The 18498-nt window shown below is 37.0% G+C and overlaps 2 protein-coding genes across 3 annotated transcripts; both read right to left on the bottom strand.

Annotated features, from left to right (window-relative positions):
• Positions 1-632: 632 nt before the first annotated feature.
• Positions 633-1345, bottom strand: LOC113360967 (SOSS complex subunit B homolog). Its single transcript, XM_026604377.1, has 2 exons — positions 1283-1345; positions 633-1130 (listed from the first exon to the last, which is right to left on the bottom strand). Exon 2 carries the CDS (start codon positions 1127-1129, stop codon positions 707-709), a length of 423 nt encoding a protein of 140 aa, XP_026460162.1. The 5' UTR covers position 1130; positions 1283-1345; the 3' UTR covers positions 633-706.
• A 63-nt stretch (positions 1346-1408) lies between these two features.
• Positions 1409-8809, bottom strand: LOC113355410 (nodulin homeobox-like). 2 transcript variants are annotated; one of them, XM_026598263.1, is made up of 16 exons: positions 8605-8809; positions 7076-7201; positions 6833-6991; positions 6516-6599; positions 6289-6417; positions 5951-6169; positions 5547-5678; positions 5343-5438; positions 4759-4920; positions 4226-4532; positions 3984-4109; positions 3824-3893; positions 3664-3736; positions 2763-3476; positions 2628-2662; positions 1409-2236 (listed from the first exon to the last, which is right to left on the bottom strand). In XM_026598263.1, the coding sequence occupies exons 2-16, from the start codon at positions 7196-7198 to the stop codon at positions 1624-1626; spliced, it is 3042 nt and encodes a 1013-aa protein (XP_026454048.1). In that variant the 5' UTR covers positions 7199-7201; positions 8605-8809; the 3' UTR covers positions 1409-1623. The 2 variants fall into 2 exon arrangements, with proteins under 2 accessions (XP_026454048.1, XP_026454049.1); XM_026598264.1 differs by lacking the exon at positions 1409-2236 and adding an exon at positions 2238-2288.
• Positions 8810-18498: the final 9689 nt, after the last annotated feature.

The following is an 18498-nucleotide window of genomic DNA, read 5'->3' as shown; positions in this document are numbered from 1 at the left end:
AATCATATAATTGATCCAGTGTTTTGACTAGACTAGAGTGGACCACCAGATACAAAAGATTGAGCATTTGGCTAATTTTGTGTAGGTACACAAATGTAAGAAGTAATTTGTGTAGGTAAAAAAAATGTAAGTAGTAAAAATTACATAGTGTCACTGTGGTAAATGGTAATATCCTGGGTGATGGTACCAGTATCCTGAGTACTGGTCAGCATCAAGTTCTGTACCGATCAAAAAAAACAAATTACACAGTGCGCTTCAGATTTCACTGTGCTTGCATTCTTACTCAAGTGACTTTTGGGATTTCATCTCATTTTAGTCTTATATGGTCCAAAAACATGGAAATGCTAGAGAAACTACACGAGCGTCTTGTAAATCTATGAGATTGCTAGTGGGATGGAATAGTTTCCAGCCAAGCAAAACTGAATTTTCTTTTTGATGGTGCAGATAGAATATATGAGATTGCTAGTGGGATGGCAACATAAGATTATTGCTAATGGCGGTTCAACTCCAACCAGTTCAAACTAAAAACTGAACAATTTGGAATCATTTGATCACCAGCATAATCCATTCATCGGTCATTACCATTACTACAGATTGACTACTTTTTGATAGGTTACAGCGTAACAAAGAAAGTCAATGTTATGGGATAACAGAACTGAATTCTACCTGAAAGGCTGAGATGAGTGAAACAGCAACATAACCCCTCTCAGTTTCGCGGAGGAAACATGCGTGAATACGGAGAAATAACGGCCCCTTGAACGAGCTTACTTGAGTTATTAGGATCAGGTACCCAATCAATTTCACTCATGTTGGGAGTTTCAGCAAAAACCATTGTGAATTCACCAATCTTCTCAGCTCTCCCTCTCTTACCTGCCCTTAAAACAAGGTTGTTCCGATTTTTAGAGAAAATGCCGTTGGTAAGACGGACTATATCACCAGGCTCGAACGCGTCGCATTCAGTGCCCCATAACTGGAAGTGAACTGATGCCGTTTCATCTGCCACTAATGCCATGCATGATTTCTCTTGACCTTGTTTTGTTGGTGCTGGTGATCTTTCTTTGTCTAGTAATATGAACTGTGCGTTTATTGTATTCTGAGCTGCTGGAACTATATCCTTCAATGAAACCATCCTTTGATTCAAAAGATAAAAAACAACAAAATAATCAGCCAGGAGAAAAAAGTTTGTGTCTTAACAACCTTCAATGTTTCTGGTTCGGGTATTTCTACAAATAGTTATCCAGCAATTCCAAAATAAAATTAAACCAAATTCCTAAACAATTACCTGAATACAGTGGATTAATCCTGTTTGTGGGATACGAGCAGGCACTTGGTGGTTATACCTAGAGGTCTAGGAGAATTTTTCTTCGTTTTTTTATGAGGAATTTTCTTTGTTTGGAATCCCAGAATTGTGCTTATAGGCAGCTCACCTTCTTAAAATAAAAAGGGTCCACGGTAAATAGTCCAGTCTACAAGATTCATGCAGTAAATAGTTTTTACTTGAATCTTCCGGTGAACTTTTACATACTTTTTCCATACCAAAACTAGGAAAACTCTGGGTTTCTTTCAAGTAAAAGAAGTACAATTGAGATCTCGATGTACAAGAAAAAAATAGCTAATACTAGACTACTTTTCCGAGTTAGGAACCTTGTCATTATTTAGTAATAATAGAGTGCTCGATCTATCCCAAGCTACTCTCATCACTCCATTCTTAGTTTCAGCTTCACTGAATGTAGATCCAGCCTTCTCCGAAGGGTGTGGTAGAAGTGTCTGCCTGTCTACGTTAAGTTGGAAAACGTCCACGACAAAAGTTTTTGATTCTTCCAAACTCAGCTCATTCCATCTACCTTCCACCTGATGAAGTCTTCCTCTGCCTACTTCTTTACTTTTCTCGTCTTTTAATACTACGTTCTGACCTGTTTCAAGTCGCACTAATCTCAACCACGTGGAGTTTGGTTGCTGCTGCATGCTTTGATGAGCTGATGGTGTTGCTGTACTGTTGGTTGGTGGTTGCGCCTCCTCGCCTGTTTTCGTTTTTCCCAATGTTACTCCAGATTTTGGTGTCGTTTGGTTACTTCCTCCTCTTATAAGGTAACCCTGTTCTCTGGGACTGTCAGGAGGTGAATCATACATTCTTCCTAAATTGCCTTCAAAGGTGTTGTTCTGATCAGAGTTCATGTCAGATGGTGGTTGCGCTTCCTTGGATATTCTGAGTAGCCTGGCTTTTCTGTTGTTCACCCTGTCGATAATGTAACCCACACAGTTACCTATGTTTGTATCCAAAGGCAAACCTGTTGAAATGTATATGAAGGAAAATGCTGGAATGAGCTAACGTGCTTTACGTTGGTCACTTTTATTCCCTGCATTGCTGAGTACTTTGAGAGACTACCGAGATAAAGAAAATGTACAAAGACGATACAAATCATGAATTTCACATAACTAAAGAAGATAACCAGAAAGATCATGGCTCATTACCTACAAGCTACAAGTATTAACAAGGTAGTCACGATGTGAAACATCATAAAGTACAGTTATGTGAAAAACCTATTACACATGCACGAAGAACCTGATATTAATCTCTTTGGACTTCTCAGCAACAAAATATTCATCAGACAGAGTACAGTTCTTACCAGTTCTTTAGCTGTGAAGATGTTATCTCAGATCCCTGAAAAACATGGCAAGAAACATTTTAGGAAAGAAAAAGAGCACGTTTAAAATTTTTCCAAATATCTAAACCAAGAGCAAAATAAGCTTTCTTCACTTACAAGCGCACTTAATTTGTCTGACAAGGACTGCAACATGGGAGCATTTCGCTGCATTTCTGGCTCACCCACTAGAGCACTCTCTATCAATGCAATCTGTTTCTCATTCATGACGTTTCTCTTTCTTTTACCACTTTTTTCTCTAGAATTTGGCGATTCATTCCTTCTTTTCCTTATTTTTCTTACCCCACTACCTCCATTATGCTCAGACGATTTTGAGACATCACCGCTATTCATCTGATCCGGAGGATCCTTCTCTCTGCTGGAACTATCATCTGAGCCACTTGTTTCAACACTGCGCATATCCTTGTCGTTGTCTTTTAAAGACTCCGGTAAAGTCTTACTAGTTGTACATTTGCTCTTTTTGCTCCAAGCTTCCTTAACTAGTCTACTGATTTCTGATTCTCCATTTCCATAACTTGGAAGTTCGCTCCTTCCGCTTTCTTCAACTCTTCTTAAGCCACTTGCTTTATTATGCTTAGCTGATTTTGAGATAACACCACTATCCATCTGATCCAGAGAATCCTTCCCTCTGCCGGAACTACCATCTGACCCACTCGTTTCAGCACTACGCATATCCTTGTCAATCTCTTTCAAAGACTCGGGCACATTCCTACTAGTCATACCTTTCTTCTTGTTCCAAGCTGCCTTGCATAGTTTAGAGATGTCTAACTCTAAGTCACCACTTTCATTAACAGGGTTTGCAGATTGGTTTTCCTGAAAAGCACAATGCACCAATCAGTATCTCCATTACTTTACAGTATAAAAGCTGATTGTTTTAATAGTTGACCCGCAAGTTTTAAGGGAACTTACAAAAGCAGTAAGCATAAGCACAAGAGCATACCTAGGACAACGGTGTAAACAGAAAGAACATCAAGAATATTCGAAGACTTCAGACATTTACCTCATCAATAGTTGCTTTAAGTTGTGATTCTTGTGAAGTCAAATATAGTGATTCTAATTGTTCAAAAAATTCACTGGACATAAAAATTTAAAATAAATCAATGTTTAATTGAAAAATGTACTGTAGAACAGAAATCTAGATTGACGATGCACTGTGTCACCTTAAGAGATTTTTATCCTCCTCATCCAAGAAATTAGGGATTAAAGATGCTGAGTGATCCAACAAGACATCTGTCAAACACATTCATTAACCGGTTCAAGAGCTAAACAGAAATTCTGATTCTAATCTGTTAACAGTTAACTTCAAAATTGGACACTTACAAAGGTTCCTACAAACTGTTCGAGCTTTTTGGGTATCAAGAGTTGATGAATTTCTGGCTGGTGATTTATGTAGCTCCATTTGCAAGCATTCCAGAAATTTTTCAAAGAATAAGTTCCTATCTTGCTCTGTGAATTATAGAGAAACCGGCTTATCAAATAATCACCAAAAAAACAAAATAAACATAGGAAACTGCACAAAATATTCTGGTTGAGTCAACATGACTTGGAAAAGAAGCGCATACCCTCACAGACATTAGGAACGAAACAATGAAGATTTGCAATTATTTTGACCAATAATGAAGTTTTGTGCTGCGCATAGGAAACCTGTGGTACACTGATGACATTGAAATTGCATTCTGTCTTTGTATCATTCAGTTGGATAGATGTCCCACACCCGATCGTGATTGAAACTAGAACCGCTCCAGCTGCCACAAATGGATCATACTCAAGAGTAGCATCTTCTTCTTCTGCCAAACGAAGATTATTAGAGCACCAACAATGGGCGAACTCTTCTTGAGGCCGTGATAAAACCTCCGCCAAGACATGGGTCTGAGAAGCGAGAAACCAGAAAAGGTATAAGAAACCAGCAATTCTAGTAACAGATATAAGAAATCAGCTTTTCTACTATGTGAAACTCTCAAGGTAACATTTTTTAAAATGTTGGAAATTAAAAAAAGAAATCAGCTTTTCTACTATGTGAAACTCTCAAGGTAACATTTTTTAAAATGTTGGAAATTAAAAAAAAAAAAAAAAGATAAAGTCATCAGAGAATTACAATTCTTGTAGTTATGAATTTTCGGAAGTTTGAATCATCAGAGAGGATGTCAGTCATACGCAGCAAATTGAGAAGTACATGACCCCTTGGGTAATCATCCCCCTTCCAATCATTAAGCTGTTTCACCTTTCTTCCAAAAGAAGCTTTAAGTAAGTCGAGAACCTAAAAGATGATAGTGATAATCAATATTAAGTGGCTTGCCGATAAAAGTAGTCATGATAAATGAAAGATAAGAAGTTAACTGAAGATAATATTCCTAGCCAGCACTAACATGAGGAGTTATCCAGAACCTTAAAGAAATTAATAACATTACATGCTCTCAACATTATTATTAGACTACGATTCTGATCAATAGAAATCTCTTCACTAATAAATAAATTACAGGATTCAATGGATATTCTGAAATTGATAATCTCATTTACACTTGGCTTATCTGGCCCATGTTATGATGAACCAGGAAACTGATTTCAGATGAGAATGTTCCCTTGTCATGTAGATCATCCACTCGAAAAAAGTATCAACCATTTGTACTATATTATCACGAGTGCCCTTTGATGGTCGACAACTAATCTACACAAACTAACCTGTAGAACGACATATTGTGCCAATTGCATGCTCTTTTCAGAGCTGGCAACCTCATCAAGGTAAGAAATGTTTTCTGTTTCGCATAGTTGCAACAACTGCATAAAAAGAAAGGTTAAGATAAATAACTCAGATATGGTTAACTCAAGAAGATGACCCCCAAATAGGTGTAGCTAACACGGATCATGAAACTTCAGTGAGCTTACAATTGAGAGAACTTTAGATTTCAGTCTCGATATGGCAGCCACAACTTTGGAGGAATCTCTAAAATGTGGTGGTATATCTAATCTCAGGACTGCTCGAGCCAGCTGGAGAATTCCTCCATTCTTACACAGTTCCTGAAAAATGGAAAGAAAATATGGAGAAAAATTAAACATTATACAATCAATGATATGTTGTCCGAAGATACTATAAGCTGACTCATATATCTCCACCAAAATGCTACTCCTACCTGATAAGAAGTCAGGTTCCCTATGATACCAATCGTTTTTGTTCATTTTTTTGGTCACAGGCATATTGGATTGAAGAGCTATTTGTTATTTTGGCAAAACCCTATTCCTGGTAATTATTACTCAATAAAAATAATAATAAGAGTTCACACATGGATCACCTTGTTCTTAAGTACACGTTCACGGAACAAAATTTGCTGACACAAAGAATGAAGAAATTGTAACGAAGCCACACATTGCTGACAGAGACTGTGAGCCATTTTTTCGGCGACTGAAGGGCTGTATTTTGCAATATCATTGTTAAGTGCTGACAGCTTGTCCTGAAGAAAATTAATGTCAATGCGCACAGCATCAAAAGCAGCATCCATAAATATGTCAACCTGTAACAGAAGGCATGATCAGATTCATCTTCACATAATCAGGAGTTATGAACAACGCCAGTGAGGACGGGACCTTAAGCGGTAGATTCAACAAATCACGTGAACAAAAGAAAAGTTACCTTGGGATGTGCAAGCAAAACAAGTACAAGATCTTGCCACTGGGTAGATATATACCCTGTTAATATATGGAAACTGCAAGCCACAAGTGTTGAATGTAGAAGAGGAAGGAACTCTGAAATTTGATTTCCCTATAACACAATAGCAAGTCTTGAAATAGATAACAGAGTACATATATACAAGAAGGCAGCGGAAAGTAATAAATAATATAGAGACAAAGATGAAGAACCTTCTCATAACGTGCAAGAACAACAAGCAAATAAAATACCAAGTCCATAATCTGCTCGGTTACTTTCACCTCCTCGAACAATATCTAAAAGATGCAACAAAAATAAGATCAGTATTTTGAAACCCCTGTCTATTTCTTAATCTCCTAGCTAACGAATCATGTGTACAAGGTTCTCTTCTTCTTTTTCTTATTAGGTTGGCATATTGCTTGCATCTGTAAATATAATTTTAAAGCTGATTTACTAAAAGTTTATCTTTTGAAACGTCATTCACAAATATATCATCCATCAAGAAGGGAATATGTTAAGGTAGGAAAACCTGTTCGAGTTTAGTATGCCGAGCTGCAATGTCAACTAAAGAGTGCAAAAGGCGACAACCACATAACAAGTATCTCAAGCGCATTTCATCCCCACCAGGGGAGACAAGCACTGCAATAAGGTGCAAAGGGAGTGACCATGCAAGTCTTTCCATATCAATCTGAAACAGAAATTAGTCTCACAATGCTGTTTTACGAAATCCAATTACATTAAATAGTTAAAGGGTATAGAAGAAGGATGTTACCAGAACCAATTGCCCTTTATCACTACACCATTTTATAGTGAGATTATTCGACTCCCTAAGCAGTTTGTTAAGCTCCCACGAATTAAGTTTGTGTAACTCTTCAACAGCTGAAATCAAGTCCATGGCCTACCAATGAAACATCTATGATCATTAATTCCACATATGCTGAGAGGAATATTTATACTAGTATGATAATACTAACCCAATAGCGCACCTGAAAGGTAATTAATAAGCCATAAGCATGATCTCTGTGTCTTTGTAAAGTTTGTAATCTAGTAAGGATAAAAGTCCTGGCTCTTAAGCCTAAAAATTTATATAATGTGGATTTTGAAGAAGATTTTAGAGCATGAATTGTAATCTTTCTAAAGCTATAATGTTTCAAAGATACAAATTTAACACATAATTCAAATTTCCAAAATTTCAGATAATTAAACGAACCCCTTTCTGACAGAAACATCGGAAAGAACTTACATGTTCATTTCTGCTAGTAGTTTCTTCCTTAACATGGCCCATTCTTAAATGACAATAACAGCGGAATATGGAATTCAAACTAACAAAGACAAAACCAATTACAAGTGTGATTTGAAGCCACAACATATGCTACTTAGGAAACACTTAAGCTTCGAAAACAAAAGAAATCCACATCTTCCGCGAGGACAGGGTATGAAAGATAACTATAGGAAGCACAGGTGGGCAATTCAATCACCAGACAGAGTAAAAGACTTCATGATTAGAACAAACCACCTACTTTCTACAGAAAATCACACCTCCATAATATTGGCCATAGGCATGATCTACTTCCAATGACAATTATGCCTTATTAAACACTCTCAACTAATGAATTCTGTACTCTTGCATTTACGACTTTCGATTTCTATTCAAATAAACCTCATAAATATGTAAAGGCGACAAATACAAAGATATAAGTGGCTAGAATTAAAAGATACTAGGTATGTCATAGTCAATTAAAGTTCAAGTTTGGTGTTGCGAGGAGGATGATATGTTGGCACTATGATTCTAGACCTAACTCGCCTACTCACCCATGGCACTTAATCTGATGTGAAACTACTAATGTGTAACCCATGAGTATAACCCTTCTACTATGCAATGCATAACAATTATGAACATACAAAGACTTCATATCTATTGTCTAAGAAAAACAAGCCGAACCACTAAGCTGTCAAATTGTTTTCTAGTACTCCACCATAACGCTGCTCAAACGGTCTCAAATCAGTCACTAATAAAACGTATAATATAAGTTTTGACCATCAAATTAGGCATCATTCAAAATGAGGTTACTTCCAACTGATTCAAAATGAAGTCTGACATGACGAATGAAGTACTGAGCTAGTATTAATACTTTATATTATCCATTTTTGGAAAGTAATCAAGCATGCAGACCCATACTATACTAAAACCCGCATTTAAAACCCTAAAATTAACAAAGCCCATTACTCAAAAACACCCCTAAATTCGAAGAAACAACCATACTGAACTCAAAACACTAAATAAAAACCCTAGAAGATTACCTGTGAAGCGTAATGGATGGAAGATTTGAAGAAACCCCGAGTATATAATTTAAGAAGAAATATGAAAGCTCGAGCGGAAAAAACAAAGACAACGGGTTTCTGTGAGGATTTTTGGTTACTGTACAAGGACTGATATGGGTCAGTCAGCGAGAGAGAACAGAAAAAAGGTTTGAGATTTGTATGTGAATGAAGAAGATGAAGAAAAACGTTGGTAACGTGCGACCTTATGGTATACGCCGTTAACCTACGCACTACTATCCAAAAAAAAAACTATGATGACCAGACTTTTAAAGAACCGCTGACCAAAATCAATAATAGGAATTAACGTTTACTCTCATTTTTAGCAGGCTTTAGGCATTCTAGTAGTCCGGTGCTCCTAGGGCTGCACATGGGCGGGTATGGGCGGGTATAAGTTAAAACCAACCTCGCATCCACAGACTGCGGGTTTTTTTTTTCATAACCAACCCCGCACCCACAAATAGCGGGCGGGTTTTGTTACCCGCCCGCTACGGGTTGGGCGGGTATGGGTTTAAACGGGTTTAAACCCGCTTTATATTCAAGTATTTAGAGTAACTTCTATTCTCCTTGATTAAGTGAGAAAAAAAAAACCAAAACCCCCAAAATATTCATATCTAGGAAGTTCACAGATGAAGATTAAGTGTTGAATCTGTTGATTTTTCGATTGTTGTCGATTTCTGGTGAAGATTCGAAGTTGTTGTCGATTTCTGGTGAAGATTTCTGGTAATTGTCGTTCGTAGGTGAAGAAGGAGAACTGAGGAGGAAGAAGAGGAGAGGCCGAACAGAGAGAAGAGTGTAGAAAGTGAATGAGGGTTATCAGTTATCCTATCTACTAGTATTAGGGTTTCATAATGGACGACTAGGATTAGTTTTATCTAATGGTATATAATCTGCGGGTTTTTTGGGCGGGTATGGGCGGATATTAGCTTAAACCAACCTCGCACCCACAGACAGCGGTTTTTCTTTTTCATAACCAACCCCGCACCCACAACGGGCGGGTATGGATTAAAAACCCACGGATTTAGCGGGTACGGGTGGGTTTGGGTGTCGTGGGCGGGTCTTGTGCAGCCCTAGGTGCTCCCAAGCATATTACTAGACTTTTTTTTTCTTGAAGCACGAATATATTAAAAGGAACTAACTATAGATTATATGGGAGAAAATAATTCCCCTAGAGTCATTAAATAGTATTTGATTAAGAAAAGACGGGTTCGCTTGGTCTCATATCGTTGTCGAATAGTTTCCCTCTTCGCTTCTATCTGCTGCAAAGTTTGCTATACCATCCGCTGTTTGGTTGCCTTCTCTATAATTGTGTTGAATGTGGCAGTAAGGTATGTGGTGCATTCTTTGTTTGATCTCTTCAATCATCTGAGGGATATACCAATGAGCTTCCGCTGATGTTTTTATAAAGCGCATGAGATTCTCAGAGTCTGTTTCAATTATCACTCTTGGCCATTGTCTTTCCATCGCTATTCTGGTTGCTATTACAACTGCCCAAGTCTTTGTCGTCAGTGCAGTAGTTAAACCTAGAGGTTGTGTAAGAGCCAAAATGGTTTGAGCATTCGAGTCCCTGCAAATGAATCCCGCTCCTACCATACCTGGATGGCCTCTAGTAGCCCCATCTGTATTTATTTTTATCCAACCTAAATCTGGATTACACCATCCAACTTAAATGATTGTAGTTGTTCTGGTGATGATTGTTGCAATCCTTGGATCTGGATCTCCATGTAGCACTGGTAGTGAGATTTTTCTTGCCTATTCAAATTCTTGTTGTTGTGCTAGTGTTGTCCTCAAGATGTTTTCTTGTTGAGATTGTGATTGGTTGAAGACAAGTTCATTTCTGGTTGTCCATAGCGTCCAGAAAAGAAAACAGAAAGAGGTGATGGTGGTTTTATCGGTAGAAACTTGTAGTAGATGCAATATGGTAGTTTGATTATTTAAAGAGATTGGTTGGTTGTTATGTTGAATATGGTTTGTTGGTATGCGGTTTAAAAGGTTGGTCAATGCCGTTGTTGCCACATGACAATGAATAAGCATGTGTGTTACCGTTTCTGGTTCAGAGTTGCATCTGGGACACATGTTTGAGTTGGTGAGGTTGATATGGTGTAATAATGTGAAGGTTGCCGTTGTTGCCACATGACAATGAATAAGCATGTGTGTTACCGTTTCTGGTTCAGAGTTGCATCTGGGACACATGTTTGAGTTGGTGAGGTTGATATGGTGTAATAATGTGAAGGTTGGTAAACCTTCGTTGATAGCTTTCCACAAGAAAAGCTGAATTTTTGGAGGACATGGTAAGGTCCATAAAAATTTGGTGGTTGGGAGGGGGTTTGTGGTTGTGTGGCTATCTTGTTGGACTAAACAGTTGTATCCCGAAGCAATAGTATATTTTCCGGGTTTCGTGTGAGGCCAAATTATTTTATCTGGGTTGTTGTTCAGGGGAAGGTGGATATTGATAATATGTTGTATTGCATCAGGTGGGAGATTGTGGAGCTGATCATGTCGCCAATTATGAGTGAGAGGATCAATTATATCAGCTACAGTTTGGATAGGATAACAATGTGTTGGATCAAGGTTAGGAAAGTGAGGTATCCAATTAGCTTGGATGGGGGTGTCTAAACCATTTCATATAGAATGAAATAAATGTTGTTTTACAAAAGGAATAAGGGATGTCATTTGCTTCCATTGAGGGCTGGCAGTAGAAAGAAAGGTGAGCGTACCTTCAAAAATTGGTTGATGTTGGAGGTATTTTTCCTTGTAGATACTAGTGCATATGGAATGTGGTTGATCGTGAATATTCCATAGCCTTTTGATGAGAAAAGCTTTATTGTGATGGCTACTCTTCCTGATGCCTAGTCCTCCTTTTGCTATCGGTGTGTGGAGTTTGTTCCATCCCAACGGGTGAAGTTTTCTAACCGAGGAGTCATGTCCCCAGAAAAAATTTCTGGTAATACGGTCGATTTGTTTGTGGACATGAACAGGGAAAAGTTGTGTTAGCATAAGGTGGTTGGATGTTGGGGTTAAGGAGGTTTTAATGAGAACTAACCTCCCGGCAGGTGTAAGGCATTTTGTCATCCATCCCTGAGCTTTACGAGCTAGCCTTTGAAGCAAAGGTTCGAAGATGTGGCGGGATGTTCTTCCGAGTTTGAATTGGATTCCAAGATATAAAAGATGGATTGAGGAGGTTGGCATGTTGTACAATTGGTGTAGGGTATTTATATCGTCTGGAAGTAATCTCGGATGGTGGATGATTGTGGATTTGTCTGTGTTGATTATTTGTCCCGCTGATGTTCCATATGATTGAAGAAGCTTTTTTAGGTGGATGTTGCTCTATTGGGAGGCTATGTAGATGATTAATAGATCATCTGCATACATGAGATGTAAAATAGATGGTGCTTTTTGCGAAATTTTGAGACCTCGGACTAGCTGTTTGGCAAGATTTGTTGAAATAATTTCATCATAAATAATGAAAATGTATGAAGATATGGATCAATCATGAATATTCGTTTGATGTTTGATTTCTTGTTTCAATTTTTTAATCTATTGTTTCATATTTTGATCTGTTTTTTATATCCACAAACGTTGATTTTGATTTTGATTCTGTTATTTGTTTTTTTATTTTTACCGCTTAACTTGAAAAATATCTTTTGAGATAGTGATTCAGATCATGTAATAGGACGGTAATTTTTAATACCCAAAAATCGCTCCTAGTTAAAACAAGTAAACTGGTCATGTTTTTGTATTGTATTTCAGAAAGTGGCAGCTTTTTTGAATGTTTATATATAAAGTGGCCGAGATTGACCTTTTCCATCCCGTTTTTTTCAAAAAATAAGTAACGGCCGTTAAGTGACTATGTGTCAGTTATCCTAACTAGTAAATGACATTTGAACCCCTCCCATGGGATGACTAGCTAGCTCATGTTATGACCCATTTCGAGCCAACTCGGTGACTCAAACCATGTGAAGAACATCATTTAAGCATTTTTACATATATGTTGAGAGTGTGAAATTGGTAACAAAGAGATGGAAGTGTGATTGATTTGTAAACCTTTCCATATCTCCTTCCCTACATTTGTGTTTGGGCTTGTCAAGCTTTTGATTTTTAATTTCTTTTTGAAATTTTATTATATCAAAATTTTACTCTTGTTAGATCATTGCTCGGTCGAACTCGCATGCGTTGCATCTCAAGCATGTTTGTCAAGTTTAGTTGTCAAAACTGTATGTCTTGATTTCTAGATTACTTATAGCTAAGTCTCGGTTTAGGACAGTTTAGTGTAGTTGAGCTTTAAACTCCATGGCGATCATCTTACGAAGACGAAGAACTACTCAAGGAACAAGTGAAACTTCATCCGACTGAAAGGTATGTGGAGACTTGAACTTATCTATCACTCAAAAGTCTATATACTCTATCTCCTACTCTTGAGACAAAGTCATATAAAAATGATAGTTTTCATACATACACATTTGTTATTTCGAGCCGAGTTTACTCACCTATCTTTTTCTCGAAATATGTGTTGGTAAGCTTTGGCTTTAACCACTTTTCATCTTAACCCGTGACGAAAGTCATGATGACGTTTCAATCTTGAAAATAGCTTTGATGACGATAGTCGTGAATAACGATTGTTACAACATTACAGAAGAATGTTTCAATGATTGAAATGTAGAGTTGAGATTACGTAACCAACTATGGATATAAGCATATATAGTGTGTTCGCACATTAGTGTATAAATCCATGTGCCGGAAACCAAGTGTCTGCATACGGTATTAGTAGAGGAGACATGTTGGGTACGCGTACCAGCGGAAGTTTTGAAACCGAAAATTTCTGCTGAGTTTGTAAGTTTGCAAACTTGTTAAACCAGTCACCTTGGGTACGCATACCCGTACGCGTACCCACAAAAGTTTTCAACCGAAAATTTCTGTTGAGTTTGTAAACTTAACTCCGGTAGCTATGGTACACGTACCCGTATGCATACCCAAGCTGGTTATATTTCTCAAATCGGAAGTTCATGAACTTAAACAATAAATCAATAAGGAATGCGATCTTTGCAAACCGTGGCTATATTGTTCATGAATTGATTCAAGTGAATCAAACCGATTTTGTTTCAATTGTGTCTATTTATAACGACCTAAGCAATTGAACAACTCTTCAACTAGTTCTTATGAGTCATTTGAACTAGTTATGTGAAGAAGATGAATATGGTTAATGTGGAAGTACTCATATGGCTGACCATTGGTTAACTATTTGTGAACCAACTAAGTGTACACGTTTAGGTACGATTACTGAAACCTAAATGAAATACATTTCATTTGTGTGTGACAAGCTAAGTTTTGATCTAACGGTTGAAAGATATTAGCTTGGTTAAATCAGGTTTTTCATATAATGGTGAATATTGAATTCTTTGTTACCAAGGTACCTTGGATTGCAAACTCTGATTTGAAAACTATATAAAGGAGACATCTAGAAACTGGAAAAACTAATCCCCACACCTCCTGTGTGATACTAGTTGGTTTTTCTAGAGTCGATTCTCCTTTAACCTTAGGTTTCTTCTGGAGACCCTGTAGGTTAACGACTAAAAGACTTCATTGGGATTGTGAAGCCAGACGAAACTACTTCTCCTGTAGTTGAGCGATCTGATCTTGCCATTTTCCATCGTACGAGTTCAACTGAATAATTGACTTGAGATTATATCTCCAATAGGGAAAGATAAAAAGAAATCACAAACATCTTCGTCTCATCGTTTGTGATTCCGTGATATCTAGTTTCGCTACCATACGATTTAGATTATCGTGAGGTGATTGATAATTCTAGGCTGTTTTTCGGGAATATAAGTCTGGGTTATCAATTGGTTTCTGTTCACCTTGATTTTATCAAAATACGGAACGAAACTCTTAGGTTTATATGCGGGAGACAAATTAATCTATCATCGTACACTTTTCTGTGTGATACAGATTTGTTTATTAAAGTCTTCGACTTTGGGTCGTAGCAACTCTTGGTTGTGGGTGAGATCAGCTAAGGGAATCAAGTGCGTAGTATCCTGCTGGGATCAGAGATGTAAGGAGCTCAACTGTACCTTGAATCAGTGTGATATTGATTAGGGTTCAACTACAGTCCAAACCGAAGTTAGTTTGTAGTAGGCTAGTGTCTGTAGCGGCTTAATACAGTGTGGTGTTCAATCTGGACTAGGTCCCGGGGTTTTTCTGCATTTGTCGTTTCCTCGTTAAAAAAATTTCTGGTGTTTGTGTTATCGCATTATATTCCACATTATATTTTGTTATATAATTGAAATATCGCAGGTTGTGCGTTAGGATCAAACAATTAGAATATCCAACCTTTGGTGTTGATTCAAATTGATTGACATTTGGATATTGGTCTTTGGTACCATCCAAGTTTATCTCTGTAGTATTTGATAAAGACTCACAAATTTCCATTAGCTTGAGTATAGATCAAATAGAGAGATTGAGATATTAACTCTTTGATATACTTTTATCTAGATTGAGTCTGACTGTCTAGTTGATTCTCTAGAAAGTATATTAGAGTTAGTCTATACAGATTGCTAATTGAAATATTGGGTGAGGTTGTTAGACCCCCGTTTTTTCAATTGGTATCAGAGCAGGCAAACACCTTAAATCTTATAAGTTTGTGTTTGTTCGATCCTCAAAAGTCTATCCCTATGGGAAATCTTTTTGCGAGACTTGCTCATGGCATCTGTAACGCACACCAGAGCTCCTTAAAAATTGTTCAAAGATTTTTACTCTTTAGACCTACGGTCTTCTTTAATAATCTTATACCATCTAGTATACCTTCGAAACTAGATGATGAAAAACATCCCAAAGGGAAAACTAAAAGTTCTTCTAAGAAAAGATGGTTAAAAAAATGCAGTCAATGCTCAAAGGAATGGAATCTCACTAGATTTACTCTTAATCTTTTTGAGGAATATTTTCAGAATGGATCAATTGACAAAGATCTATCTAGAGCGTTTGAAAGCGTATTTAAACTCTTAGAAAAACCCCATTCGATTGAGGAAAAGAATTGTTCTGACAAAAGTTCTGTACCCATGAAATCATGTAATTATGATGTACGAACTTGCTCCTCTACCAACTCATTAGAAGTTGATAACAATACTTCCAGTGAGTTAAATGTAGACTCTAAGTGTCAGAAAAAGTCATTCCTTAAGAAAAGGATTCGAAATAATTATAGTAACCCTGAATATCATCATTACTATGATTATATATATGGTACATGGCATATATATCAACCCGGAAAAATGCATGAGAATTTCTCTGCATATCCTGCCACTTGATAAAAGGTTGGCTTCTCCCCATGTGTATATAACTTGAAATGGGGCAAGTAATGTGTTGATATGACCTGTTTCAGCAAAAGTTTTGTAGTATTCTCCTACTACTCCTTTTTCTTCTTGAATCATTTGTTTCCAGTATGTTCTTCTGGAACTTTGAATGATGAGAATCATGTTTCAAGTGAAGATTGCAGATTTGAACAGATGGATGACAACCTAAAGGATATAATGAAATCATCAACAAACTGCGCACTGCATCTTGGCAACACTTTTCAGGTACCGTGTAGTCTATCTTCACATATAGCCTTTTTACTTAGGGTTCTGTGGACCTTTCTTCAATAAGTTCACGTTTGTTTGTGGGTCCTCACAAACCAATCTTGTAAACCCTAAGTCCTCTCGAAATCGTTTATATACCCTTCCTATTGAGTTGGGATATCTCACTCTAGGCCTTCTATTATCAATGGCTTATTCTTCTTGCTCTTGGGATTTACCTAAAGACTTCATTGATAAATGCGGTGTATTTCGAGTTCGATCAAAAGAAAGGAACCTTTGTTGAAGTTGAAGGATCTTTTCCTCAATCCCCTGATTCATACTCAGATATTGAGGACAAGATTCCAGCTGATGTGGTCCTTGACGTTCAACAACTTGTTGATGCAAAGAAGTGTCTTGATATGGTAAGATCTGAGTTGAAAAAGGTTATTCCTGACCTTGGTCTCATGAAAAATCATGCAAAAGATCTTCCCAACAAGGATATCCTCTCTGAAGTTGCAGAGGATGCAGTTGATCACAAGCTCAAGGATCTCAAAACTCATGAGGATCCCAAATTGGCTAACTGATGATAGTTCGTGTTAGGTTGACACAATATCTTCTCCTTGTTTTGCTTTTTTAGCCGATTTATTCGTCTAGTAAAACTTCTTAAGAGAATTTTTATTCTTGTTTTTGTTTAAGAAGGATAACTAGGATTTGGAATAGCCATTATTGTGAGTACACATAGCTATGTCCAACGTTTTCATCTTGCAATGTTTTTATATTTATTTATTTAAATTCTAAAGTGATTTGGAAGATGATTTTTGCAGTATCAATCTTTATGGTTTTATATATTGCAATTTGTTATGGGATATGTGTGTTTGCATCCGTGAACTATTATTGTCCCATACGTTGTCAAAGGTTATCTCTTTCATATGTTGATATGCATGTATTGATACAAGATCGATGAAATTTTGACAAACAAAAGTTAAGCCTATTATGTCAATTCTTTGATGGGAGATAGGTTAAAATATTTTGTTTACAAAGATCATGTCTATTGTATGTCATTGTACAAATAGTGATGAAGATAAATGAATCTTTGTATATTCCGCAGTATTGATCTTCCCTGATCCATATTTTATGTATATACTGTGCGGCTCCATAAGTTTTCTTATGTGAGCATTTCCAACTAAACAAATCATAGACTCGTTTATGATTAATTTGGTTGTGTATTCCGATTAAATTAATCATGGGTTCTCTTGTGATTAGTTTAATTGAGAATTTTTGGATACAAAATCATTTCCTTATGGTTTTTTGTGTCTAAAGAAATCCTTATTTTCTTGTAAAAGTAAGGTCGCTCTTATTGTTCTTTCGGGAATGACATCAAATGGGGGAGAGTTCTTTTGAACTTGCGCTTAATTTCCATATCTTTGTGGGAAGTGCGGTTGTGGAATATTTTAGGGGTTATCTTGTATCTTTATAAACTCCTTGATGAATGCATTTAGCTTCGGCTTTATGATTGCATCTAAAGAAAAAGTTGATATTTTTGCTTTCTTTTGGTCAAGAAATGTCTCTTTCGGAAATTTCATTAGGATCCCGTACTTGTACCTTTGCCAATTTTATTGACAAAAAGGGGGAGAATTAATATGTAGTTCACACTACAAATACATATGGTTTTCGGATCATTATGTAAGGGGGAGTGGTTTCCATGTGAGATGGAGTATTGACTAAGAGGGAGTGATACATATCACCATAGTATTGTTGTTGAAGTTGTGATACAATTGGACTTTGACGCCGTGTAATGATACTATGACACTGTATAACAGTGATTGAGAACTATTGTTTTCTTATTGTTATAGCTACGGATTTTCAACAACGATTATGCTAAACTTACAACCTTTGGGATCATTGGAGTACTTGGAAGTGACGAAGATTTCGAGTAATGTTGAAGATTAGGCATGTGAAATAGGAGCTACAAAAGTTAATTTATTTATTTTTTTGTATTCCATATGATTAATAGTTTTGCCACTAAAATTGACAAAGGGGGAGACTGTTAGAGCATTGCTCGATCGAACTCGCATGCGTTGCTATCTCAAGCATGTTTGTCAATGTTAGTGATCAAAACTATAAGTCTTGATTTTTAGCCTACATAGCTAAAGGTCTCGGACTAGGATAAAAAGTGTAGTTGAGCTCAAGAACTCCATGGCAATCATCATATAAGACGAAGGGCTACTCAAGGAACTGGTGGATCTTCATCGACTAAAAGGTATGTGGAGACTTGAACTTATCTGTCACTCAAAAGTCTATCTATTCTATCTCCTACTCTTGAGGCAAAAGT

The sequence above is a fragment of the Papaver somniferum genome, chromosome 3 (assembly GCF_003573695.1).
Source record: "Papaver somniferum cultivar HN1 chromosome 3, ASM357369v1, whole genome shotgun sequence".
In the NCBI taxonomy this organism is placed as follows: domain Eukaryota; kingdom Viridiplantae; phylum Streptophyta; class Magnoliopsida; order Ranunculales; family Papaveraceae; genus Papaver; species Papaver somniferum.
This window is presented reverse-complemented; position numbering and strand designations above follow the sequence as displayed.

Coding starts and splice junctions, on each gene's coding strand:
- LOC113360967 (XM_026604377.1), bottom strand. CDS start 1,129: ATGGTTTCATTGAAGGATATAGTTCCAGCAGCTCAGAATACAATAAAC.
- LOC113355410 (XM_026598263.1), bottom strand. CDS start 7,198: ATGGACTTGATTTCAGCTGTTGAAGAGTTACACAAACTTAATTCGTGG. Junction 5,679..5,950: donor AACGTGTACTTAAGAACAAG/GTGATCCATGTG, acceptor TCCATTTTTCAG/GAACTGTGTAAGAATGGAGG. Junction 2,663..2,762: donor CAGACAAATTAAGTGCGCTT/GTAAGTGAAGAA, acceptor CATGTTTTTCAG/GGATCTGAGATAACATCTTC.